General features: G+C 39.2%; 1 protein-coding gene across 1 annotated transcript in view; it reads right to left on the reverse strand.

Moving 5' to 3' along the window:
• Nucleotides 1–263: 263 nt before the first annotated feature.
• myo7aa (myosin VIIAa) overlaps nucleotides 264–26,057 on the reverse strand; it is a 47,511-nt gene continuing 21,717 nt past the window's right edge. Inside the window, exons 19-49 of the mRNA XM_059331539.1 lie at nucleotides 25,093–25,187; nucleotides 24,824–24,908; nucleotides 23,097–23,315; nucleotides 22,370–22,477; nucleotides 22,021–22,230; nucleotides 21,206–21,412; nucleotides 20,459–20,635; nucleotides 19,613–19,702; nucleotides 19,384–19,511; nucleotides 18,704–18,830; nucleotides 17,525–17,644; nucleotides 16,650–16,823; nucleotides 14,622–14,849; nucleotides 13,872–14,039; nucleotides 13,292–13,409; nucleotides 12,963–13,089; nucleotides 12,607–12,776; nucleotides 11,605–11,795; nucleotides 10,907–11,031; nucleotides 10,372–10,529; nucleotides 9,492–9,645; nucleotides 8,662–8,817; nucleotides 8,168–8,273; nucleotides 7,972–8,085; nucleotides 7,559–7,646; nucleotides 5,786–5,892; nucleotides 5,424–5,609; nucleotides 5,104–5,220; nucleotides 4,022–4,105; nucleotides 3,689–3,808; nucleotides 264–3,422 (exon numbers count right to left, since the gene is read on the reverse strand). Coding sequence (XP_059187522.1) covers nucleotides 3,330–3,422; nucleotides 3,689–3,808; nucleotides 4,022–4,105; nucleotides 5,104–5,220; nucleotides 5,424–5,609; nucleotides 5,786–5,892; nucleotides 7,559–7,646; nucleotides 7,972–8,085; nucleotides 8,168–8,273; nucleotides 8,662–8,817; nucleotides 9,492–9,645; nucleotides 10,372–10,529; nucleotides 10,907–11,031; nucleotides 11,605–11,795; nucleotides 12,607–12,776; nucleotides 12,963–13,089; nucleotides 13,292–13,409; nucleotides 13,872–14,039; nucleotides 14,622–14,849; nucleotides 16,650–16,823; nucleotides 17,525–17,644; nucleotides 18,704–18,830; nucleotides 19,384–19,511; nucleotides 19,613–19,702; nucleotides 20,459–20,635; nucleotides 21,206–21,412; nucleotides 22,021–22,230; nucleotides 22,370–22,477; nucleotides 23,097–23,315; nucleotides 24,824–24,908; nucleotides 25,093–25,187 — 4,350 coding nt within the window. The 3' untranslated portion in view covers nucleotides 264–3,329. The remainder of the gene's footprint in view (nucleotides 3,423–3,688; nucleotides 3,809–4,021; nucleotides 4,106–5,103; nucleotides 5,221–5,423; nucleotides 5,610–5,785; nucleotides 5,893–7,558; nucleotides 7,647–7,971; nucleotides 8,086–8,167; nucleotides 8,274–8,661; nucleotides 8,818–9,491; nucleotides 9,646–10,371; nucleotides 10,530–10,906; nucleotides 11,032–11,604; nucleotides 11,796–12,606; nucleotides 12,777–12,962; nucleotides 13,090–13,291; nucleotides 13,410–13,871; nucleotides 14,040–14,621; nucleotides 14,850–16,649; nucleotides 16,824–17,524; nucleotides 17,645–18,703; nucleotides 18,831–19,383; nucleotides 19,512–19,612; nucleotides 19,703–20,458; nucleotides 20,636–21,205; nucleotides 21,413–22,020; nucleotides 22,231–22,369; nucleotides 22,478–23,096; nucleotides 23,316–24,823; nucleotides 24,909–25,092; nucleotides 25,188–26,057) is intronic.

The raw sequence follows: 26,057 nt of genomic DNA on the forward strand, positions 1-26,057 counted from the left end.
CTTTTTCCAATTTTTTTATGAAGGTGTTTTCTTGATATGGACATACAATACTATTTTTATGATTAACGTGCTACTCTACAGCATTTTTTTTAATTTTTGGACAAACTACACTATGACAGATTTTTTACTCTTTTCCGACATATAATACTATGACATCTTTTCAGTTTTTTGACATTTTATAACATGATGTTTTCTTAATATTTTTTGCACATACAGTTCTATTACCATGATCAAGATGATATTCTCCAGCGTTCTTTCCATTTTTGGAGAAACTATACTCATTGTCTCAACTGTGTTAAATTCATTGTGAGCAACAAGGGTAATTAATTTATCTTACATCAATCAAGTCAAAACCAATTTATTTAATGTTTTATACAAAAGTGAGAGCACACATTTCACAGACCATGGAAACATTACAGGAAGCCAAGAGGATCGGAGTTACACTGTCATAGACAATAAAACAATAAAAATAAGCAACAGAACAGGTTAAAAATCCAAGTTTGCATGTATCCACAAAGAAAAACAACAAACTGAAGATAGTTATCAAATTAAATGGTTGGCACTGTTAAAATACCAGTTTATTATTTGTTCACTTTACAAACAAAATATAACCAGTGCAGATTAATGAATGAAGGGTTCGTCCCATCAACACATATTGACGGACACACGCACAAAAACACCTTCACACCAGAAAAAGGGCAGATTTCAGACTGGCAGGCCTGAATTTCACCAAAACAATTGCCACAACAGAATAGGAAAACGAACAAGTAGTCGTCACCAGGCCGCTGGTGGTGGAAAAGCAAAAATGTTTCTGTTTTTACAGCATATATTCTGTCTAATGGGAAAACTCCTTACTTACCCTGGTGAGTGTCTTGCTTTTCCTATTTCACTGAAGGTTAGTTATTTTGAAGAATGATTCTGAACTTTGACTTATGAGCGAAAACATCTTTAGTAAAAAGCTATTTACTCCTAAAGGTTTTGTAAGATTTTGTAAAGATAAGTGGTTTTTATTTGCAACAATTTGCTAACTTTTTCAGCCTGCAGGTTTCTTACTATGCTGAAAAAAACGTATTACAACACATAGATGGAAGATCTAGACTTGGTTATAAATGCACAGTATTTTTAACCAGTATAATCAGTGTGTATTAAGACAAATGACATTTATAACTACACTAACAAACCACAGGACTGTTAAGCTTGAAATTAGTTTGACAAATAGTCTTAGCCAGAGGTCCACTTACTAGCTTTTTCCTGAGCTTTCTAACGGCTTCTCATGGTTTTCAAATGGGACTGGCTTTCTTAATCCCTAACCTTATTATCAATCATCTATGACCAAAGTTCCATATTTGTGTCACTAAATCATCTTTGTGACATATTTACAAACTTCCCGGATGACCAAAACTAAACCCCCAAGAAAAATCTAGCAAGTAGACCTTAAGCTAAGATAAGTTACAAATTCAACATAGGAACAGCAGCCGCACACTACTGGGTAATGCCATCTCAACAGAAGTAGAGAAACAATTAAGGCAGGAAAATTAAAATTAAACACGAATAGCTGATAATAATCTACAACTATAAACAAAAAAAGGTGTAAACAAAGTAGTATTATTAAGTATTAAAAAACAAAATCCCCATATGAAACTGGTACACACGGTATAAGGCATAAATATCAGACCAAAATGCATTACAGGTCTGTTTATAGTGTGTCATACACTTTTAAATAATTGAGCTCAGGTCCCCTAATGTCACTTCAGTTACACTATTTGGTTCCAAGGACAGAGAAAAACATAAAGGTTATTTGTCTAAACAAAGTTATTTAACCATCAAGAAGAAAGAACAAAAAACACAAAAACATAACTGTTTGACCTTTGACCCCCCTCTGAGTTAAGACTCAGTTGGACTTTGAGCTTAATGTTAATGTTAGCATGGTATGTAGCATGTGCATATTAACTCTGACAACAGAGTTCCTGCAGTGTCCACTAAATTAAATTTTAAAACCTTTTAAATTCCACATAGAATTTAATTTTCATATACCAATCAAAGACAAGATAAACCAGTAAGAATGATAAGTCCTACAAATATTATTAACTACACCTATTTATTGACATTTATATAACATTTATCAGTACAGTACAACTTTTACTTAATAAAAGGCATAAAATTGATGGATGGATTAACCAATTAAATACTAAAGTTTCTGCTAAACTCCACACGTATGCAACATGTACAGAGCCCATCTGGGGTTACAGGGTAGAAAAAATAAATCATGTAATTTGTGCCCTTGGATTCCCACTGTTACTTTATCTGGTTTTATATCAGAGCGCAAATTAGATTTTCCCCGTGAAGTAGCGACCCATTTATAAAATACAACCAAGTTGAAAGTAGTTACTAGGACATAGTCTTTATAATTATGTCTGTTGATGTGTGATTTCTAGCTGGTAATTACTATAGAAAAAGGCTCACATGAAAATTCTGTAAAATCAGAGCCAATTAATACATTTTAGACAAAAAACAGCTCTCTAGCATGCTATTATATGTTCCTATTTTACCTGATGTTAGATAGGCTATTAGGGTACTGCAAGTAGCATAGCTGTAATTACATTATTCATAGAGCTCATAGTAAACGCATGAGGAAATGGGAAAGGTTTTATTCTAAGACACCCAGTGTCTGTGCTTGTTGAACAGAATTGGGTTCAAATGAAAGATAATACATTTCTTTCTAACTAAACCAAAACATGCATATTTAACATTTATAGAGATCCCAAAATCGCTAATCCAAGAACACTGTTTACCAAGTGACCCCAGAGGAGCTCCATCATCATGAGTTGATGAGCTTACTAGCTGCTGTTGTCATTCAGGCTCATTTGTAGTTTTTGAAATGTGTTAGGTCCCATTCCAGCCCACAAAAAAAGATAAAGTTTACTGTATTTTAGTTAGCCAAGTCCTAAACTGCTTAAACATTCAAATCTTTGAGCTGGAACAACCAAAGAAGGTTAACATGACGGCAGTACTCAGTGAACACAAGTGTTGAATCAGGAGCCAGAAAGACCGACCTGTAGGACGGAGAGTTTTTAAAGGTAATCATCCTCACTTGACGGCTCATCCTCATCTTCATTGAAGTTGTAATGGTGATAGTTGCTGGGGCCCTCGCCAGGGTCGTCGCTGCTGGCGCCTGAACTCTCCCCGGTGAGCTTTGACCCTTCAGAGCTAGCAGAAGGACTGCGGCTCATCCTCCACAGCTGGTGGGCAAAGGTCCGCCCCCAGCTGCAGGGCTGGCCAATGGGGCGCAAGAGCCGGATGAGCTCAGCAGCCTCCTGCCAGTAAGAAGTTCACTTGCTGTGGCCCCGCCCGGAGCGCTGCTTGTTCATGGTGGTCAGCATCTGGCTGATGTAAGAGGTCAGCAGGTCGTCCATCTTGTAGCCCTGCAGGTGAAATAGAAGCATGCACACATACACAAAAACGATGAACAGACACATGATAAATGTGTTACAGATTTGTGCTCAATTAAGGGTGCATTCCAATAATACTACTGTCTTTTAACCCAGCCCATATTAGTTCATGCTGCAGCCCTGGAAATCATTTGAGACTCCTGAAATACCTGCTTGTATTATCTGTTTGGTGTGTGTGTGTGTGTGTGTGTGTGTGTGTGTGTGTGTGTGTGTGTGTGTGTGTGTGTGTTGCCACCCACCAGTGAGGTTTCACACAGCAGTTTGCTTCCTCTGACCAGGTTGCCGATGGTGATGTGGAAGTAGGTGTTCCCACTGCTCCAGTTGGAGATCTTGGTGAAGGGGTGAGTGATCAGAATGTCCTGCACAAACACAGGGAAAGGTAAGCCTTGACAACCTTCAGAGCCTCTGACTGATAATGTCTATACTTAAGTGGTCATTAAGTGCTGTATCAACAGGAAATGAAAGAAATGCAGTACAGGTAACATACAAAGACCAATCTGAGCATTGAAATAAATCCTAAAACATCAGACCTTTAGTGAGGGGGCAACAATGATTTCTACACAAACACAAACCTTTGTCTTTGGGTCAATGAGACTGACTCCGTGCTTGTTGATGGCGATTAGCAGGATCTCAGGGAAGTTGGGCTCTGTGGTTTGCTAAATAAAAAAGAGATTTATGTCGTTATGACTTTCAAAATATCCAATTATCTTCTATCATATCTTTTGTATTATACATTTTTACAAATATAGCAGTATTATTTCTCTGCAAATATTACATATAATTTAAGGATCTCGTTAGACTAATTGGGTGTTTTCTTACATATTTTCACTGCATGTCTCCCCCTTTCCTCGTGTCCAGACCATACGTCATGTCAGAAACAAGCCTTCACATGACACAGAAGCAACTGTCTATACTGGTTTGTCTTGCCCATGAATTTAAAAGAGTTAAGAAGCAAAAAAGACTAGCAAACCCTGCTGCTCCTTAAGACCAGAGATGTTCCTGTGTCTTGCTTCCCAGCAGCTGATCAAAAGCCAGTGCAGTGAAGTCTGCGGGATTACAAACTGACAGAGTGCTGCTGGCTTTCAGCAGACAGCACACTCTCCTCCATCTAGGTTGCAAAATGTAGATGATTATAGATTTATTCAGTGCCTTTTCTTTTTATTGAGGATCAACCTTGCGTTTACACCTGTTGTCGTGCATGGTGCAGACAGTTGCATGGATTAAAATGAGAGCATATCTGGTGCGTGAGACGTGCAAGTGGAAAAGCCTTTAAAATGCTTGCAGTCTAGACACATTGTCAGGTGGGAGGGACTAACTAGCGTGAGTGGCGCTGCCTTATAATAAGAGGGACACAGCTGTGGTGGAGGAAGTATTTAAATCCTTTCCTTAAGTATGAGTACTAACACCACACTGTAACAGTACTCTGTTACAAGTAAAAGTCCTGCAATGAAAATGTTACTTAAGGGGTTATGGTTCACTTAGAGTTCCAAAAAAAGAAAAAAGACTGGTGACATGCATCACAAGCGTATTTATTCCTTGAGACAGGTCAAAACACTCTGTGGATTTCCCATGAGACACAAGGACAATATGCAAGTGAGAGGAACAAGAAGAGAACAAAGATGAAGTCAGCCCCAGTGAGCTGCAGCGTGTTTACCTTGACCTCAAAGAAGGCGGAGCCAAAGGTCGGCCACTTGTAGATGATCTTTAGGAACATCAGTTTGGCTTCTTCTCTCGATTTACCGGCCTGTTTGTTGAAGTATGCAACCACTGACTGTAATCATCATCACACACACACACACACACACACACACACACACTATTATTTGTTGAACTCGGTTCAATCCTTTATAACTTAATGTCAAATTTAGACTCAGGATGGACACAAATACAGCAACTGGCTTCATTAGCTTACAGGAAAAAATAACATATTTTCTAGCAAAAACATCTCATAGACAGTGAATACATTGAGTTTACCCTTTTCCAGTCATCTGGTGACATCTGACGGATTAGATCCTGTGGAACCAGCTCACGAAGCATCTTGGGAATTGTAGGAAAGTGCGATTTGTCATCTTCAAACTTGACACGGTAGATAAGAGCTGCAAGTTGGAAAACCTCTTCTCGTGAACACTTATGGTAGCCACGCAGGTATTTAGGCAGCTCCTAATCAAAAGAAGATAATGAGGGGGAAGAAGTGTTGTCATTTTTTACACAAAGGTACATTTTTGGTATAAAGGGGCTTTCAATAACTCGGCAAGGCAGCATAAGGAAAGTTATTTTTCGCTGCCTGGTAGCATGCAGCTGCTTTTTAAAGCGCTTTTTTGGAGATTTAGACCAACCTGGTAGTAGTGAAAGATGGAATCTGCAAAGGAGTCCTTTCCTGGAACTGTGTTGGTCCACAACTTCTTCATGAAGAAGACCTGATAGGTCAGAGAGGGAACAATTCCTGCATGGTGGGATGGGAAGAAGGTCAAATTAATTGATTTGTTCAGACACCATCATAAAAGTCATAATGTTTCAAAAACCCTGCAGTCCACGTCCCTAGAGCCTCACTGGGGATTTCCACCGGGCGCATTACAGCCGCGGAACGTCTCCACCGCGGTTTTGCTGCGTCTTCTGCCCAGCGTCAATTCACACCAGGCACGTTACAGCCGCGGCACGGAGGCATAGCGAGCCAGCCGTATACGCGCGAGATAACGAGAACACACGATAATCCTGATCATACGGGAGACCGCAAGATCCCGTGATAAACTCTAAACGCTATTTATACAGTCTATGGATAAACTGTGTGTATAAAGTAAACAACAACAACAACAACCAACAGCTTACTTTGCTTCTCTGATGTGAACGATCTGTTGATCTGACCATCTATCCTTATAAAAACAATATGTTATGTCATAAATGATTGTATGATGTTCCACTTCAACAATCAGTCTCTTGTTGTCCGTGTCACCGATCCTCTGAGACCCTTTGATTGATTGATTGCCGATCTGGTGCCCCAGTCATAACATAATGTTGATGTGAAGTAGTTTTAGGCTGCATGAACTATTGTGTTTTATTTTGAAAGGGGGCGGAAGTGTTTTACGTTGATTCTGAGTCGGACTTCCTGTCTGGTGCGATCTGCTCTGTTGAGATTTACGCGGTTTAGCAGCGGCTCACGGCAAAAATAGAAGTCCTAATGCTCGCGGAGAGACGATGCTGAGACGTTGCTGTAACGTTCCGCAGCGTGCCCGGTGGAAATGCTCTGTGTTACCTATTTGCAACGGCGACCACAGCGCTGACGTTCCGCAGCTGTAACGCGCCCGGTGGAAATCAGGCTTTAGTTGGTAGAGTGGTCACCTACTGATCGAAATGTTGGTGGTTCGATCCCTGACCATGGCGGCCTACATGTCGAAGTATCCTTGAGCAAGATACTGAACCCCAAATGGCTCCCGATGCTGCGTTCATTGGTGAATTAATTAATTCCCAATGGTAGCAGGAGGCCCCAGTGTGGCCTGGTAGCCTCTAACACCAGTATGAATGTGTGTGTGAATGGGTGAATGAGCGTAATGTGTAGTGTGTAGCGCTTTGGATAAAAAGTGCACTCCATTTACCATTTAGAGCCAGTCGTTAAAGCCAGAGGTCAGCATGGCCAGCAACCTGCCTTTGCCTGCCGCCCACACTATATTCTATGGTATTCTGGTATACAGTGTTATAGTTGGTACTATATTATTCTACATATGCTACTATACTCAACTGCTGTTAATCACACCACTGTGTCTCACTTTGTGTGAGACTGTATTGCACTAATAGCTATACAACAACTCTGGTTGACTGTTTGTATAAGGCTTGCATTGTAATTTTTTGTATAATTGTTCTTTTATAGTTTCTATTTTTATTCTGTTGTTATTTGTATTTGATATACTTATGATATTTTTTTTATCTTCCAACACATATGCATACTTGTTTTTGTTCTGTGCTGCAGATACTACTAAATTCTGTCTCTGCAGATCAATAAAGGCATATCTTATCAAACACCTGTGCTGGCGTGGCCTGTTTAAACATTTTGATTTGAAATGTGCCTCAGGTGTCCTGAGGGGACTTCTGCAATCTGTCCCGATGCAGGTACCAACCGTCTTTAGCTGGTCGAGATTTCTTGATCCAGTCTGTCAAATGTCTGACAAAGTCAAAGAAGAAATCTCCCTCTGGCACACTGATCACCTGCAGACACACACACAAACACATACATATATCAGCTTGATACTTCAAACAGAGTTGGCTTCTTAAATGTTTAGACAGAAATTACAGAGTTTTTCTGTTGACATTGAAGTTTCTCAACGTAAAAACCTCCAGAACAACAGCATTGATAGAAATTGTTGCATCAGGAAACAATGTTGTATTGTACATTAAATGCGAATATGTTAATAAGGAGGTCAAAGGACACTAGTGACAGCAAAAATTAAACAAACGCCACATATTTTTTAAAGGAATAGAACAAAGTTTTGTGTTTCCTCTGAACTTCTGACAAACAGTCTTGACCTCTGACCTTGTCTGAGATCTTGACGAAGAGGCTGAAGCCTTCAGGAGATTTGAGCAACAGTCTGGTTGAGATGTTCTGGCAGAAATCCTTCGCTTTGGTGCTGGACTCCACCTCAAATGCCTGCAGGTTTCAGTCAAAAACAATTTAGACTTTCAAACACTGAATATTATTACAATATATTTTCTGTTTGTGCTTGTCTAACCTCGTCTGTGTCGTCAGGGAAGTAAACTTTGTGAAAGATCTGGGTTGTCTTATGTTGAATTGCCTCCACTTCCACCAGATGAGGCGGGTACTTCCTGGATCCGTTACTGTTAGCATCACAACATTGACAATAAAAAGGAAAAGTTGAACCAGTTCAGTGGTGAAAAGTAACTAAACACATTTACCCAAGAAAAATACTTGATGTTCAAACTAATAAACTTTTTTTTGTAAATATAGACTCTTTTAATTCTGTCAATTTGAAATTTGAAGCTAGAAAAAACTTGTTGCTAAATTCTATTATTTCATATAGAGCCCTTTCAAAGGAATTAGTGGCTGCTTAAACATGAATAAAAAAATAATGAACACTTTAATCCAACAATAATAGTGTTTTATTATCCAGTAATATAAATAATCTGAAATCAGCCATTATGTAATTTTACTTTTGGAGCTTTAAGTATATTTCTATTTTAATACTTGTGAGGTGTTCATTTTTACCGTAGAGCTTTGTGCAGTCTCTGCATGCAGTCTCCAGAGAGCGGGTGATGTTTCTTGGACTGGAGGAAGCGTTGGATGTGTGGCAGCAGCACGTTACTGGGAGGAAACAGACCAGTACACAACCACAGCAGCTCCCAGCCTTTTTCCTCACTGTACCTGCGGAAAACAAAAGAGTGAACCCTGAATTAGTATCAAGATATTATCATTCATATTGAAATGAACTGATTACACTGCAAAAAAAGAAAAGTTGGGTGAACTCAAAATTTCAAGGCAACAAACTTCGATAAAATTTTAAGTTGGACAATTAAACTAAATATTTTAAGTTTTGTTTTTGAGTTTGCTCAACTCTGAATTGAGATTTTTGAACTTTGAACTGAATTTTACATTGTAATAACTTTTAATGCTTACTTCTGCTAACTTCTGCAATGTGCTGAATTGGCACGCCGCTATGAAATGTCAGCTAATGTTGCGACCACAATTTTGAGTTAGCATTGATACGCTAATGGCTACTCTTGTAGCTGTAACAAGCAGCGCCGCTAGCTTTCGCTAATGACCAAATTTCACCGCTTTCCTGCATTTCACAACAAAGAAATAAGAGTTAGCAGAACTATTGTCCCTTGTTGTGAACCCCAACTTAAAGTAACAACAACTCACAAATTTGTTTTTGAGCAGACAACTGGCTTCCTTTGTTGTGCTAACTTACATTAGTATATTACTAAATGTCAATAATTTATATTTCCAAGTTTTACCAACTTAAATCACTGTTTTAGGCAAAAAATACAAGTTGGCTTTTTTGCAGTGTAGGCTGATAATGGCGTCAGTTTACACACTTGACGTGGTTGTCAGTGAGCTGTTTGATGATCTGACAGTAGATCTCGTCTTTCAGAGGTTCGGCCTTCAGAGCTCCTTCGAAGATCTGATCTGTCATCTCGTTGACTGAGCGTGTCCGTTTGGACGGGTAGTCGCCCATGTACTTCATCATAGGTGAGACAGACGTCAAGGAATAAAACAACCTGATTGGCTTGAATAACAATGTTGAATGTATTCTGATGTGAAACAGAGCATCACAGAGCATGTTTGGGTCACTACATAAACAACAAAATCTTAGAAACATTCTGATGTCACACTGAAAATGTGTGTTAATTAAACACAAAATTTAAACATAGATAAAAAAAAAATGTTAGGTCAATGCCAGGGTTTGCAACATTGTTTCTCAATGTAGCGCTGTTATGGTAAGCAGATTGGATCACCAGAGATTTTTAAGACAGACATATTGACATTTTCAACATAAAATTATTAAATATGGCTTAATTTTCTTGACTAAAAATATGTGATGGGCACAGGACAATTCTCTATTTTTTGACCATGAAAACATTAAAGAGGGGCCAGGTTTATATGTTGAAATATGTGTATTAAAGCTCAAGAATATATTAATTCAAGTGTTTTCATGTACTGCTTTGGGGGTATTTGTGTATGTTGCACTTGCTGTTTGTGTTGACAAATTTAACTATGAGCCTGTGCGTAGAAAGAGGTGGGTTTTTAACAGAGTGAACAAAGAAAAATCAGTACCCAGCTTTATTCAACCAGGTTAGATACCTCAAAGGAGCAAGCTGAGTTAGCTGAACTTGCTTTGTGAAACAAGCTGCAGAAAATGAATTGAAATGGTCATGATTGTCTCAAACTGCATCACATCAGCTGTTTAAAGGATATCTATGAAGGCCATGCAGGCGTCCTGAGCCAGCTCCTCGTGGTTGACAACCTTCTTCAGCAGCGGCTGCTTCAGAGGCTCTCTGGTGCAGCTCCACATTTTGTCCTTCCCACGATTCTTAGTGACCATCACCCGGCTCAGGGTGTGTTTGGGAGGAGGCCTGGAAGAGGCAGGTTGCATTAGAGACATGGGGACATAACAGAAAAAACAGACTGAAAACATATATAGAGGTAAAACTAAACTGCATTTCTGTGCTCTTGTCAATGGATGTACCTGTATGGTGTATGTTTGCATGCGCACATACCTGTGTCTAATGCATTTACATTTTAGATTTAGTCATTTAGCAGACACTTTTATCCAAAGCGACTTACAGGAAGAATAAAAACAAACAATCAAGGTATAGTGCAATAAGAGCTATTAGTGCATCAATAAGTGCTAGGGACAATTATTTGAGAAGTAGAATTATCGTGTGGTGCTAGGAGACATATGCTTTTCAATTGTTTTTCAATCCCAGTATACACGTGTGGGTGTGTGTACCGGAAGTAGTCATAGGAGAACTCCTCCAGTGTGTAGGGTTTAATCCTGCCGTCACTCTCCGGCATGATGAGCTGCGATACACGAACAGACTCCTGTCTCTGGTCCGGTGTCATTGTTACTAGTGCCTGAGGGGTTGGATTAAATCAGATTACATTAATTTGACTGACGATTTTGTTTAAAACTATTAACGTTGGTCATGTTCAAATGAAAAAAAACCAGCCAGATGTCTTCAGATTAAATCAGATCAGATTTAATTTAGACTTTTCAGTGTGCAAAACACAGGCAAAAAATAATTTTAAAAAATCACAAAAGACTGTAATTCTTATTGCTGCCGACCAAAGACTAAAAACACTAAAGCTCTTGGCTCTTCTTTTTTCTTAATCCGCTGCAAATAAATCTGTGATATCCAATATGAAAGGCCTCAGTTGTTCGTTATAATCCTTTACTTTTTGGGGTTTACTTGGATTAAGTTAGTGTTTTTTATTTGTTGCTACCAATATCTGTCCTCTTCTTCTCGCTCTTTGGAAAATGGAAAAAAAAACTCTGATATGAAATATTTTTGGCTTTTTGCTGTAGTGTTTCTGAAAAAACAAACCTTTTTTAATTAAAGAACACTGAAATGAAGGTTAAGAATCCAGCAGTCAAAGAAATACAAGTTTATTTCATAAAAGTTCTTAGATGTGTATTTCTTTCCTCACCACTATTTCTTGCTGAGGTCGGGTCACTGTAGGCAGGACATAGACACAATCAGCTGGGAAATCTCCTCTCTGATTGGTTCGTTCGTTGACCCCATGTGCCCAACCAGAGTTGAGGACCTGCTCACCGGTGTCCTGGTCCAACAGGATCAGGTCTCCCTTCAGGAAGCTCAGGAATGTAGACTCCTCCCCAGCTTTGGGGGAAAAAAACAGAGTGAGAGGATTTATTGTTATTTCTACTTAAACTTCTGTCTTCATTAGACATCTTGCATTTGTACTATGAATAACTGAATGTAGGTCCCAAGGGGTTTGCCAATCATTGCATTATGTTTTTATGTTTTTTTTAACAGCATCCCAACTTTTTCGGAATTGCCATTGTACATTCAGAGTAATACTATGAATGTTTTTATTGTGTTTTAACAATGAAATAAAAACGTAAAAACTTTTCAGACTCCAAAGAATCATCCGTAACGCTTTATAGGTCCTTAATAACCATTAATTAACAAGTAATAAGGCATTGTTCTCACTTTAGATCCGGTAGCTGCAAAAAGCATAGTTAACTTATAGTTAACTTATAATAGATGAGCAATAAAGTATATTTTAATATCAATAAGCAAACAAAATAAGATTAATAAAGGCATGGCAAAGACATAATGGGTGGGTCATGGGTGTTTTTGATGCCATTATTAACACTTATATAAGATTATAAACACGCAATATGTGTGTTTAAGCAAATGTTAATAAGCATCTTGTGAGGACTTACAAGGGCCTTATTACTTGTTAATTACTGAATCATCTAAACCTTTTTTCTAATTATTAATCATGTGTTTCATCCGCCCTCTTACTGTCACCTAAGCAACTATGGTATGAAATTCTCATCATATCCACAGAGAAGTACACTTTGTATTTAAATCTCCACTTTCCCTCAGCAACAACACACGAACAAAAATTTCCTAACTAACACCAAAATAAAAGCAGTGTTATCTATCTCTGCTTGGGACTTACTGGGATTGGGGTTGTCCTGCAGCGCGACCACAAACTTCGACCTCTTCCTCAAGCCTTCCAGGAAGGTCACCACCAGGTCACGGATGTCCTCTGCGTTGTTGGAGGTGAAGGTGTACTCGTCTCCTTTGATGGTCGCCAAAGTGAAACTCTGACTCTGCAACTTTCCTCCCCTGAAAAAATAAAAAGTACTCCACTAAAACAGCTAAATGCAACAATAGTCAAAGTTCTCGAAGAGGAAATAAAATGACTCAAAAAATAATAAAAAATACAGGAATCGGCTACTGACAGAGATAGGAAAATGTAGAGAGAGCTGGAAGTGAGTAAAGGACAGGGGTTTAACTCCCAGCATGCCTCACCTGCTGCTGGAAACTGCAGTGATTTCTGGGAAAGAGAGCTCTAAGAGGACCTGCTCCTGCTCATCTACAAAATAAACCCCGGTCCAGTTGACGGCAACAATCAGGTCGTTTTTAGGCAGACTGGGACCTGAGAGGCAGAGAGGAGAAGAAGGATTCACTGTCACAGAATCGGGAAGGAAAAGGTTTACGACTAAAACTTCAGTAATAGTGTATTGTTTATGAGTAAAAGTAACTTGTGGCAAACTAAATTTAAGTGAACTTAATAAATTAAATAAATAACGTTTTGTGCCCAAAACTTGTCAGGTGTGAAAGAGGTCAGAGATTCTCACCTGAGAACTTAAATGCTTCGTAGAAGCGAGAGAAGAGCAGAGGCCACTTGTGACGAGCAAAGTCCACTACCTCCTCCTTCACCTTCTGAGTGTCAAACCTCTTCTGGGTGTAGATGCCCTGAGCAGACAGAGAGAGATGTTTGATAATGTTTATTTTTGAAAAGAAAGAAGTAGCTATGAGTAGATAGTGTTACATGCAGTGAGCTGTTTTCTTTTTCCTAATTATTTCCCTCCGATGTAATCGCAAACAAACCAAGCAGAACATTCCCTGTATATTTAAAGCCAATTTAAAAGGTAACAGAAACAGATATTGGTGTTTAATATGATATTACAGTAAGTAAAAACATCATCAGCATTTGATGCAAGATTGATTTGATTGTGCTTGTGCTAGAAGACAAGATAAGGGATCACCAAAGTCAGTAGCATTCGTTCTCTTGGGAGCACGATTGTCTGAACATTTCATGGCAATCCATCTTATAATTTCTAAAGTTATTTTTGTTGATGGACCAAAAGACCACCCCTAGCAGCCTGGCTGAAACCTGCCTCTAGATAAATTTACTGGGGGGACGTGGACCAGCACCTTTTTGTGTGCAGCCATGATGAAATGAGCCCATTTCTCCACCGTCCTGGAGGTGCAGATCTCTCTGTCCGGGATGTAGGAGGGGATGAGGCTTAGCAGGCGCTCCTGAAGGATCTCTGAACCGTAGTCAACGTAATACTGCTGAGAGGCCAGCTCTGCCAGGTCGTCCTGGGCACACACACAAAAAATGTAAAGGCAAGGGAATGTTGGTAAGAGAGGCAGACAAGATGAAGAAGGATATTTAAAGATCTATAGAAACTGATAAACTTGATGAAAATGATTAATATGAACCTCTTCTTTTACAAATTATTACCCACATGTCTTTTTCCACATCTTTTATTACAAAGGGTAGTTAAATGATTAAAGTTAACTAGATGCTTATATGACAAAGGGAGGTTTTCTTCTACTTCCGGCTAAAATTCTGACAGTCATTTTAAAGGGAATATTTAAACATCTATTTTTAACGTTTTTTTGGGGCATTTTGATGATGGTGGGGGTATGTTCGGGGTGGGGGACATGGCCAAAATTTCATCCATTTTGAGAAAAACTGTTATTTGTTTAGTTGCTGAGCATTACATGACAACTTTCAGACAGAGCCACGCTAGCTATTCCCCCCGTTTCTAGTCTTTGTGCTAAGCTTGCAGAGGTGACAGTGGTAAAAATCTCTCAAAAAGAAAACAAATAAGCATATTTCCCAAAATGTCCAATTATTTCTTTAAAATAAAAAAGAAAAGACAAAGACAAACACACCCTGTCGCAGCGGTACTCTCCAAACTTGACACCCCTGACGGTTTGCTGGTAGATGAGGTTGGTGGCGACCTGGTCGTCTGTAGGGTTGTGCCAGGGCGTGAAGATCTCCTTCCTGAAGAACAGCCTCCAGGGGGCGTTCCTCTCCTGGGCTCCCTGTTCCTTTGCATATTGCTCACACTGCGACACAGCGTCCATCACATGGTCGTTCCCACTGCCTAAAGAGGAGACCTGCAGAAAGAGAAGAAAGACTTACTCTGTTACTACAAACCATGATTTTTTTAAATTTCCTTCACCAGTGCTAATTATTTAACCACATATTTGTAAACTTTGTAAAAACTGCACTTTATAATTCAGGGTTTAAAAAATATAATATGGATTTATCACTTTTTTTTATTAAAAAGTATCTACATCAAGTTTTTTTGCCCACAGTGAACATTCAAGTTATTCAAATCAATCCAGTGTAATATAACTGAAGATGAATTGCATTAAGAAAAATGTTTGCATCCATGCTGTTCATTAATGTTTCATTTATTTTTGTTTTAAAGTTTTTACAAATAACAAAGGCAAATGATGGTCCTAGATGTGATGTGCTCAGCATTTCTTCCTGTCGCACCTCTGATGGTACCATTGTGCAGCCCCACCCCCCAATCTTGTGGGCTCAGTGCTTGCGTTGTTACTCTCCTGCTGTGGGAGGTTCTGCTGCTGCTGTGAGATCTGCTGCCCTGTACTTATGGTGTTGCTCTCTTGTTGTGGGGTGTGCTGCTGCTGCTATGGGATCTGCTGAGAAGACTGGTCTTCCTCTCCCATTCCAGCCGCAAAGTCGGGATCACTAGCGCTGTGGTGCTCAACCTGGCTGTGATCAAACTGCCACATCCAGAAGTTTTCCGACGACACAGCCACTGTTGGATGTGTCTCGGAGGGGAACGATCTGGAATATAGGACGGCCATCAAGGACTTCGTGAGCTGGTGTGAGATCAACCAGCTCCAGCTGAACACCAGCAAGACGAAGGAGATGGTGATCGACTTCCGGAGGAAAAAGCTACACTTCACTCCGCTGAACATCCAGGGTTTGTACATTGAGGTAGTGGAAAACTACAAATTCCTGGGTGTTAACCTCAATAACAGACTGGACTGGACCGATAACATCCACGCCCTGTACAAGAAGGGCCAGAGTCGTCTCTACCTGCAGAGAGACTGAGGTCCTTCGGTGTCTGCAGGGTTCTTCTCAAGACCTTTTATGACTGTGGTGGCTTCCGCTATTTTTTACGCGGTGGTCTGCTGGAGAGGGGGCTGCACGGACAGGGACAGGAACAGACTGAACAAACTGATCAGAAGAGCGAGCTCCGTCCTAAACTTTCCGATGGACTCCATGGGGCCAGGTGGGCGAGAGGAGGATGTTAGCCAAACTGGCATCCATCATGGACAACCCCTCTCACCCCCTGCATGACACTGTGGGGTCTTTGAGCAGCTCCTTCAGCAGCAGACTATTACATCCACGGTGTAAGAAGGAACGCCTCCGCAGGTCATTCATTCCAGCTGCCATAAGACTGTACAACACCAGCACAACCTGAACGTGTTGTAGTTTTTCTTTCTTTCTCTTCTGCACATTCCTCACTTAATTTGCACTAAGTTGTATATAGTATATTGTATATTGTTAAATGTCTTTTTCTTAGATTGTTATTTTTTATCTTTATCTTAAATTTTGGGTGAAATTTGTGTGGTCGGCTGTAACAAAGAAATTTCCCCGCTGTGGGATTGATAAAGTCAATCTAATCTAATCTTATCCAATACCTCTTTGTCTGACCTGCCGAGGCAGTGCAAGCTTGCGGCTGGCTGTTAACAACACACTTTGTCTTCCCCTGTTGGATTACACAGACCATGGTAAATTGTTACTTTTCTCCATCCACAACTGAATCATCTTAGGATCTTTTGGTCCTTTGTCCTTTCCATACTATTCGTTACCATGTTGTCTTTGTTGGTCCTCAAGTGTGTGTGTGTGTGTGTGTGTGTGTGTGTGTGTGTACCCACCTTATCAAATAATGCAATGTACAGTGAGAAACCGAAGCGGTCCCGCAGGTTGATTTTGTCGGACAGGGCGCTGCAGAGCTCCTTGGCTGTAGTGGCCGAGTCCGTCAGTAGAGTTTTGGTCGTGCCGTCCATGAACGTCACCGGCAGCATGATGGGCTTCTTTGACTTAGTGGCCTGGTTAACAGATTTCAGAGCTTTAGCCAAGTTGGTTTAGGATTACTGAGTTCTACTCATTCTATCACACTACCTTTTCCTTAATTTAGATCTAAGCAGCCTTTTTTTATTTTTATTATAGTTGACCTCTACAGTAGTAATGTGTTTATAAACTGCTTATTTAATTAATTTTAAATCAATTGTTTTGTCTACTATGCTTTTGATTACTTATATCTGCCCTTTTATCTGTAATTATGTCTATGTGAAGCATATAGCTAATTTCCTAGCAAAGTTGCCAGCATATATGACCGGTGCATTCAAGGTGCTTTTCTCTCAAATGGACATACTCAATGCTCATGGACTCAATCTTCCCTCTACTGAAATTGCTCCTAAACACAACACAAATCTGTTGGGTTTTTTAATCAGTAATGCGAGTATTGGTGCATACAGTTTAGCACAGGCTTGGACTAATAATTAAAAACCATGAAGCCAAATTGCTGTTGTAATTAGCCAAATTAAAACGTTTCACACTCATTAGTGATAAGAGAGCTGAACACTCCATATATCCTCAACTATAAACAGTATTACAATTATTTAACATTAACCGGTGGCTATCTAAGTACAATTTACATACTGAAGAATTCAGGGAAAAGACTGAAAAATGCTGCACATGGGCTGCTAATTTTAAACAAACAAACCTCCCATAAACATTTTGTTTGTACCTGCAGTTCCAGCCAGGATGGAGGTTGTGTTCTCGTCCCATTCACAAATGTTCGTCTCAGTCTCTCTTCACAGTACGGAGCATAACCAGGCGGCCCGCTGCTAATGAAGTTCCTCAGGTACTGCAGGTAACAAGAAAAGGTGTAAATTTCACATGAACAAAAAGCACACAAGTCAAGTCAAGTCAAGTCAAATGTATTTATATAGCGCATTTACAGACGGCTGAGCCGCACCAAAGTGCTTCACATAAAAGTGCAAAAAGTGAAATAAAATACAGAATTGACAAAGGTAAAAAAGAAACAAAAAAAAAAAAATTAAAATTAAAATAAATTAAAAGAAGATGGGATAATTTTAGAAACATTGTGGGATTACTAGGGGACACTATTCCCTAGAACTTGCCGGAGGAAAAAAACAAAACAAAACAAAACAAAAAACTTTAATTGTAGGCAAGAGAAAAGAGGTGGGTTTTTAAGTGAGATTTAAAAACATTTAAGGACTGCGCTGCACGGATGTGGAGGGGGAGGCAGCAAAACGAACAAGAATAATTGTGTACTCCTTATTCAGTCTTATAAATCTCAATCATTGTGGAGCCTCATCTCCACTCACACAGGTGAACAGAGGGTTACCGATAATTACTTTTTTCTTTTGATGAATCTATTGACTATTTCAACAATTAACTGTTAATTTAACCCATTGAGGCCTGAAACGCCTGTAAAACCTCTGGGCGATTTTAAAATAAGCCCCTAAAACCTGAAGTTTTTCTGGAAATTCAACAGAAGTGTCAACGATTCTACTAAATAATAGATTTTTCAGCCTCTGTAGCAGATAGAAATGAAATTCAAAAAGTATTTGAGAGCTTATACAAATACTACAAAACGACATATCCGCTGTCCAGGCTTCAATGGGTTAAATGATTATTTTCCTCAGAAAATCTATTTCATTTTGACAAACTGTATGCCATTGTATATCAAGTACAACTCGGAAAGGCTTTTCAACTTAAAAAGAATATATGAAGAATTGTACATGTGTTGTGATTACATTACATATCTATGGAAATGGTGCTAAAAAGAGCTTGAAAATGTAATATTCATGAAACAAAAAAAACAGCTGTGAAAACACATTCATTTTCTGAGTCATCTTTCTTCTGCATATTTAAATTAAAACGTTTTGGACATCCTGACCTTGACAAACTTGTCTGAAGGGGCGAAGCAGCCGACACATAGAGAGATGAGGATCCAGCCACGAGCGTGAGAACTTTTAGACGGGTTCTGACTCAGCTGCTTACAGATCTGACAGTAGATCTCATCCCTAACACACACACACACACACACACACGCACACACACGCACACACACACAGTTAGATGATTAGTTAAATGTCAAATCCAGGATGTTTCAACAGCTGCACACTCTCTTCTCTCAATGCACTAAAGCCATCTGAGACCCAAACGAGTCAACCCTCACCAGGCTCTTCCAGACACTTTTGCATACATGGAAATGTTTAAATAAATTGTTAATTTTTCTTTTCTGCTGCTATAATCTAGAAAACGATTTTTGTTTTGTATTATAATATCAGTAAAGATATATATATTTTTAATTCAGACAAACTTTGATGTACTGATGCATATAATGTAATTGATATTTATGTAAGTTTAGTAAAAATGCAGGAAACTATGTGTGTGTGTGTGTGTGTGTGTGTGTGTGTGTGTGTGTGTGTGTGTGTGTGTGTGTGTGTGTGTGTAAATGGGGTTTATGGGGCGTGGAAAGGGTCATGGAGGACAAGATGCATGTACATACACTTCTTGTAATACTTTCTTACCCAATGTGTGTCTATATTTGATTAGTAAAAAAGCTCTGTGTACCTCAGTGTTGGTCTCAGAATCCCGTTGCCGATGATGAAATGAAGTTTCTCCAGGTTGGATGTTGGCCGATCCTCCAGCATGCTGTTGCCGTGAAGACCGTACTCCCCATCATTAAGGCGTTTGGTGACCTGAAATGCATCAAACTGTTACTTCTGTAGTTCTGCCACATGGTGCCTGGAGATGAAACCATCAGAATGGTGGTTGCCATCTGTAATGTCCCTTGTCTCACCTCCTCAGTGATCTTGGATTTCTTCTTCAGGGTGAGGGACACCAGTTTGTGTCGGACACTGTTCTTCTTGTGGCCGTCAGCATGAGGTGTCTGGAGGCAAAACAAAACAGGACAGGAAACAGGAAGGAGACAAATCAGAGATGCTGTTTCTAGCAGCACACACTGTAATAAATTATTCTGTAGTCATTTCATTTTACTTCATATATTTGATAAAATGTATTAAATATAAATGCATCCTTGATTTTGAGGCAGTTGTTTAAGTAACTTTAATATAAAAATGTTTGAGATAGAATCTACTTATTTTGATCATATTAAATATAATCTTTATGTGTATGTAATTCTAAATCAAGAGAATTTTGAATGAATCCAACACAATAGAATTAGTACGTTTTTAAATGACAGGCACTTCCTGTTAAGTTGTTATCAACTCAACTTGTAACTTAGTTAGATTTAATTAATAATATTGCGTGCAATCTGTTGCCTAAATTTTATTGAGTAGCTATTGTTTATCTTTTTTTACAGTGCACATGAGAAACTCGTTTAGAAGTTTCTTAGTGTATTACAGCCACTTACTGTCTTACTGACTAAATCTTCCCAATCTAAAAAACTTGCCTTTGGAGGAAAGTCTGCACCCTCTTCATCAATATCTTTGTAAAAACTATGAAGTAACTAATTAAAAAAAAAGCATATTTGTAAATTTAGCAACAGGGACAAGATGAAAATGCACAGCTTAACTCCACGTATTATGTGAGGAAGGGGACATGGCTGATAGTAGGACATTACAGTGCAGCTCCAGTTAATTATTTATAAACATCAACTATATAAATCTCATCCCATCCACCTCACCTCCCCCTCCCCCTGCAGCGCCTGCAGCTCTCTCTTGTAGGTCTTCTTTCCCAGTGTCTCGTAGATTTTGGTCATGACGGGGATCTTCTCGCTTCCATCGCTGATGGCTGTGTGGTACTTGGGCTCCGGCAGATCTCCCATGAACCTCAGCACTGTGATCCACACTGCCAGAGCAGCCTGGGCCGGAAAAAGGAAGACATATCTTTATTTATCAAGTTTTTCAGGTAGAATCTTATCTTGAGAAATCAATGATTTTCATGTAGCATCTGATCATAGAAATATAATTGGGTAACGCTTTAGAATAAGGTCCTTAATAACCATTAATTAACAAGTAATAAGGCATTGTTCTCGCTTTAGATCCGGTAGCTGCAAAAAGCATAGTTAACTTATAGTTAACTTATAATAGATGAGCAATAAAGTATATTTTAATATCAATAAGCAAACAAAATAAGATTAATAAAGGCATGGCAAAGACATAATGGGTTGGTCATGGGTGTTTGTAATGCCATTATTAACACTTATATAAGCTTATAAACACAAAATAATGTTAATAAGCATCTTGTAAGGACTTACAAGGGCCTTATTACTTGTTAATTAATGGTTATTACAAGGACCTTAATATAAAGCGTTGCCTATAATAGTTCTCCAGAGGTATTGTGACTGAATGTTTTTATTCGTTGAATGTAACTAAGTTATCTAATCTAATAAAACTACTAAAGGTTGTTTTGGGGATCAAAGGTGACCTACCAGCTGGTCTCCCTCATCGTCGTGGAACAGCAGAGGCTGTTTGAGAGGCCTTCGGACGTAGGTGTGCGTGGTGGTGCCCTGGAAGTAGGTGGCAGCATACTTGGCGAACTTGTACTCCGATAAATCCTCCTCTTCATCGTCCTCAGGCAGAGGAAGAGCCTCGTCCAGATCCTCCTCCTCCAGCTCCTGATGGGTCCGCTCCAGGTCCTGCAGAGGAGACAGGACTTCAGGTAAGAACCTCCAGAATGAAAGTTTGACAGAGATTCTCCTTCAGGTGAAGAGACAATTCTCTGACAACTCTGGGCCTCTATAACCTTCTCAGAAAAAGTGACCACTGTTGTGGTCCGGTTAATACATTTTATACTATATCTATTTACAGATATTGTACTATTTACATGCCATACATTCATACATCCACCCACTCTGTGTTATTCAACATATCTGGTTACTTCGAATTGTTGTTTTTTTTACAATTTCAATGCACTTATAGCTAGATAAAGAAAAACAATTTTCTTTAATGTGAGACTGCATCAAAATGGTATTGCACTGTAAAAAATGCTAAAATTAAAATCAAATTAGTAAAAAAAAACTTCAAGACTTTTTTGTGATACTACCTCGAACCGAATACAAAAAATACATGATAAAATATAAAAATAATTTAACTTAAATATTAAATACTATAAGATAATAAATGTATTATATATAATTGTACTATGTATACAAGTTTACTGGATTTTGGGGGGGTTTTCTGGCATCGAAGAGAAAATGATTTATTTTATCTCATAAAGTGGGAGGAAAACATTTAGTTGGCTCACCTCGAAGCCGGCGGGGGCTTGTCCCTCCTGACCTGGGAAAGAGGCTGTTGTCCCCAGGAAGCCAAACATCTTGTCTACCATGTCAGAGTCGTTGACGGGCTCCTGACGGGCCTTCTCCATCTGCTCCACCATCTCTTTCTTTTTTCGAGCATCGTCCTTCTCCTTCTTCTCCCGCTCGGCGTCCTCTTTGGCCAGCTGGGCCAGACGCTCCTAGAGAATATATATCACATATCTGAGATAACCTTCCTTCTTGAGTGCATATGAACATTCTGAATAAGACCAGGCAATATCCTGTTGATTTCATTTTTATATGTCTATAAGTGTCAGAACTTCTTTGTTGAACTCCCACCTGGTGTTTGCGTTCAGCTTCGGCCTTTGCTTTCTTTGCAGACATCTGATTCCTCAGTTTGGTCTCTTCAGCCAGACGCATCTTCTCAGCCTCCAGCCGCCTGCGATACTGAAGCGAGAGAGAAAGGAGTCCACTGTGAGAAAATAACAGCAAGCTACCAAAAACAACCAAGCTTCATCCCTTGTGGGCTGTTTGTTTTATAACATCTCAGCTGAATTAAAAGCAGTAAGTCTTTTCATGGGACAGGGACAACTAAGGTGATAATGATGAAACAACAACTTAAGGGAACTAAGCAAATAATTACTTGAAAACAAATAAAAACAACAAATAAATCATTAAATTAATCTGAGGTGAAGGACTGCTAAAGTAAAGGAAAACAAGTAAAGAGGTACTTAAATTGCACAAATTAGTAAAAAAAAAAATAAAAAAAAAGGGAGAGTGAATCTTTGGTGACTCACAAACTTTGCAGAAAAACTGGTGGAAACATGTCGCATGAGTGTAGTAAAATGTACACAGAGTGAATAGTGATTACTTGGTGGATTCAAATAAAACATTGAAACTATGTGTGTACATTAGTGGGAGAAGTATTCAAATCAGAACCTGTTTATTTTATGATCCTAACCTTTAACATTATTGACATGGTGTATATTTGTTTTTTGCCGTCATTGATATCTTTATCGTTAAAAGTTTGTTTTATTTCACTTCACATATTCACGTGTGTGTTTACCTCTCCCTTCAGCCGTTTGTACAGCCGCCGAGCGATCATGCCTCTGGTGTAGGCCTGGATGGTGATGACAGCCCACAGCCGGTGTCTGAACGCCCGGCGCACCAAGTAGCCCCGGCAGCGTCCCTGGAAGCCTGTGATTCGCTGCCGGGCCACATGATATGATGCACACAACTTCCTGGAGCGAACCAGAGCCTGGAGGCGAGAGAAGCCCGCTCGCATCTGAGGGACACAAAACATGGCAAGGGAGGAAGAAAGATTAATTTTCAGCCTTTTCTGATAAAAATAATTACATGCTGATGCTGACCAAGGTTATTATAGTTAACGAAAACTAACAAAATAACCAAAACTAGAATTGAAAAAACATTTTCGTTAACTGAAATAAAAATAAAAACGAGTTTTTAAAAAAACGATAACTAACTGAAATGCATTGTGAAGTTACAAAACTTACTAAAACTAACTAAAATGATTGTGAAAATGTCCTTCGTTTTCGTCTTTGTCAACTTTTTTCATATGTAATCCTTTTCGGTTGAGATCAGGGCCCTCCGGGTCTGAGCAGGGAGGCAAACCAGGAAGTGCCTTAAACTGCATTCTACCAAAAATTCCAGTAGGGGTGCTAAGTTTGGATGCAAAAACATTTATGTTCATTAATTTCAATGCAAAATTAGAAAACTTCTCACTTGATTTATTACCTCAGAAATTTTTTTTAGGACAACACTATGGTCTCAGTCGCTAGCAAAAAAATCTTCATCAAGAATTTCATGTTAATAGCATAAATAACGGCCTCATTTAGAAGAAAATAGGGGGCGTGGCTACCTTTGTTTGACAGGTCACTAACAAGGCGAGCCGTCACCAGGAGAAAAGCAGAGCAATGCGTATCCACGGCAACGTGTCAATAAAGTTATATATAACACTATATAGATATAAAAAAGGACGTTTAGCAGTTTGGTCTCATAACTTTGACCCTTTCACTGTATTTTCACTTAATGACAGTTTATTTGAATGTTTTGTTCAGTAATAATGTCTTGTTCAGTGTTTGGTTGGACTAACAGACACTCCAAGGAGTCGCTGGTCAGTTTTCTGAGGTTAGTAACGTACATTTTGTTTTTGTTTTTTGCTAGCCAAAACTAACATCCCAGTTAATGCGCCAGTTAATGCTAACATGAATTAGCAGCAACTTCTCTCAGTCAGGTTGAGGTGTAGAGAGGCATGTAGTCAGTGTCGTCAGTTCCCTCTCCTCCTCCACATGTCCAAATATGGTCTGCTTCCCGTATCGGGAACAAGATGGCGACGCAAGATGGCGACGCAAGATGGCGACGAGTGTAACGCTGAACTCGATGCTACCAACGGGCCACAAACCAATGAGTAGTCACGGTCACTACGTCCATTATTTATATACAGTCTATGCCCAACAAATACCCAACAAATACCACATTACAAAAAATTAAAATTAACACTAAAACAATAAGAACTAAACTAAAACTAAGCATTTTCCAAAAAATAAAAATAAAAACTAGCAAACTCACTCTAAAAATGAATTAAAACGAACTTAATTTGAAAACAAAAAATGCCAACGAAATTAAAACTAATGAAAAATCCAAAACCATTATAACCTTGATGCAGACAAGACCAGATCTTTGATCTTTTGTGTGTGTGTGTGTGAGTGTGTCTGTGTGTGTGTGTGTGTGTGTGTGTGCGTGTGTTTGTGTGTGTGTGTGTGTGTTCCTCACAGCTCCATAGTTCTTCCTACAGTGATACCCTCTCCACGTCTTCTGGATCAACACAGCCGATTTCCTCATCTTCAGGAAGTTCGATCTGATGACAGGATGATAAATGACTTCTGTTTGAATCTTTACGTGACAAAACATCAACAGATGGATTTATAAATATGTTTCATCAAATCTGATCAATGATTTTAGTGACACATGAGACTGGGTCAACCTCTTTTCCAGTTATATCAAACCATACAGAGACTGGAAGCAGGTTTTTTAAGGCCTACCTGTCCTTGAAACCTCGAACCACCTTCTGGATGAGGATGACCTTGTCTGTGATGGCTTTGTCTCGCTCAATCTCCAGCAGCATGTCGTGGTGATCCTACAGAGCAGGAGGGAGAACTTATACATAACAAACACTAATGGCACTTTCTGCTACTCCGTTTCATTTGTTTGAAACTCTAATAACTTAAAAAGTCAAATTCAAACTGAAGTGCAGAATCCAAGAAAAAGAAGTATAAGGCTGAGTGAAAGTTTGACCTGATGAAAAGTTAGAGGATCACCAAGTATTTACATTTTATCCTGAGGGGACTTTAATGTTTCAAATAATTTTATAACGGTCCGTCCAGAAAAATCAACCTGCTGGTGGCACTAGATGAAACATAAGATAATCAGTAAAGTCACCCCCTGAAACATAACTGTCTGAACAATCTATATAATAGTTGTTGATATTAATGCAAATATCTAATCAGCCAATCACATGGCAGCAACTCAATGCATTTAGACATGTAGACATGGTGAAGACCAGCTGCTGTAGATCAAAGCGAGCATCAGAATGGGGAAGAAAGGTGATTTAAGTGACTTTGAACGTGGCATGGTTGTTGGTCTGAGTATTTCACAAACTGCTGATCTAACAACCATCTCTAGGGTTTACAGAGAATGGTCCCAAAAAGAGAAAATATCCAGATGCTTGTTGATGCCAGAGGTCAGAGGAGAATGGAGACTGGTTCAACAGGAACTCAAATAACCACTTGTTACAACCAAGGTCTGCAGGAGACCATCTCTGAACACACAACATGTCCAACATTGAAGCAGATGAAGACCACAAAGGGTGCCACTTTATTAGGCACACCTTGCTACACAATAAAGTGGACAGTGAGTGTATTTCAGTCGAGACAAAAGTTTTGGACTGTGTTCTGAAAGTGTCAAACATGAACTTTGCCTTTGTCATTTTTCAGCTATAGCACTTTTA

Source organism: Centropristis striata, chromosome 4, assembly GCF_030273125.1.
Source record: "Centropristis striata isolate RG_2023a ecotype Rhode Island chromosome 4, C.striata_1.0, whole genome shotgun sequence".
Lineage (NCBI taxonomy): Eukaryota > Metazoa > Chordata > Actinopteri > Perciformes > Serranidae > Centropristis > Centropristis striata.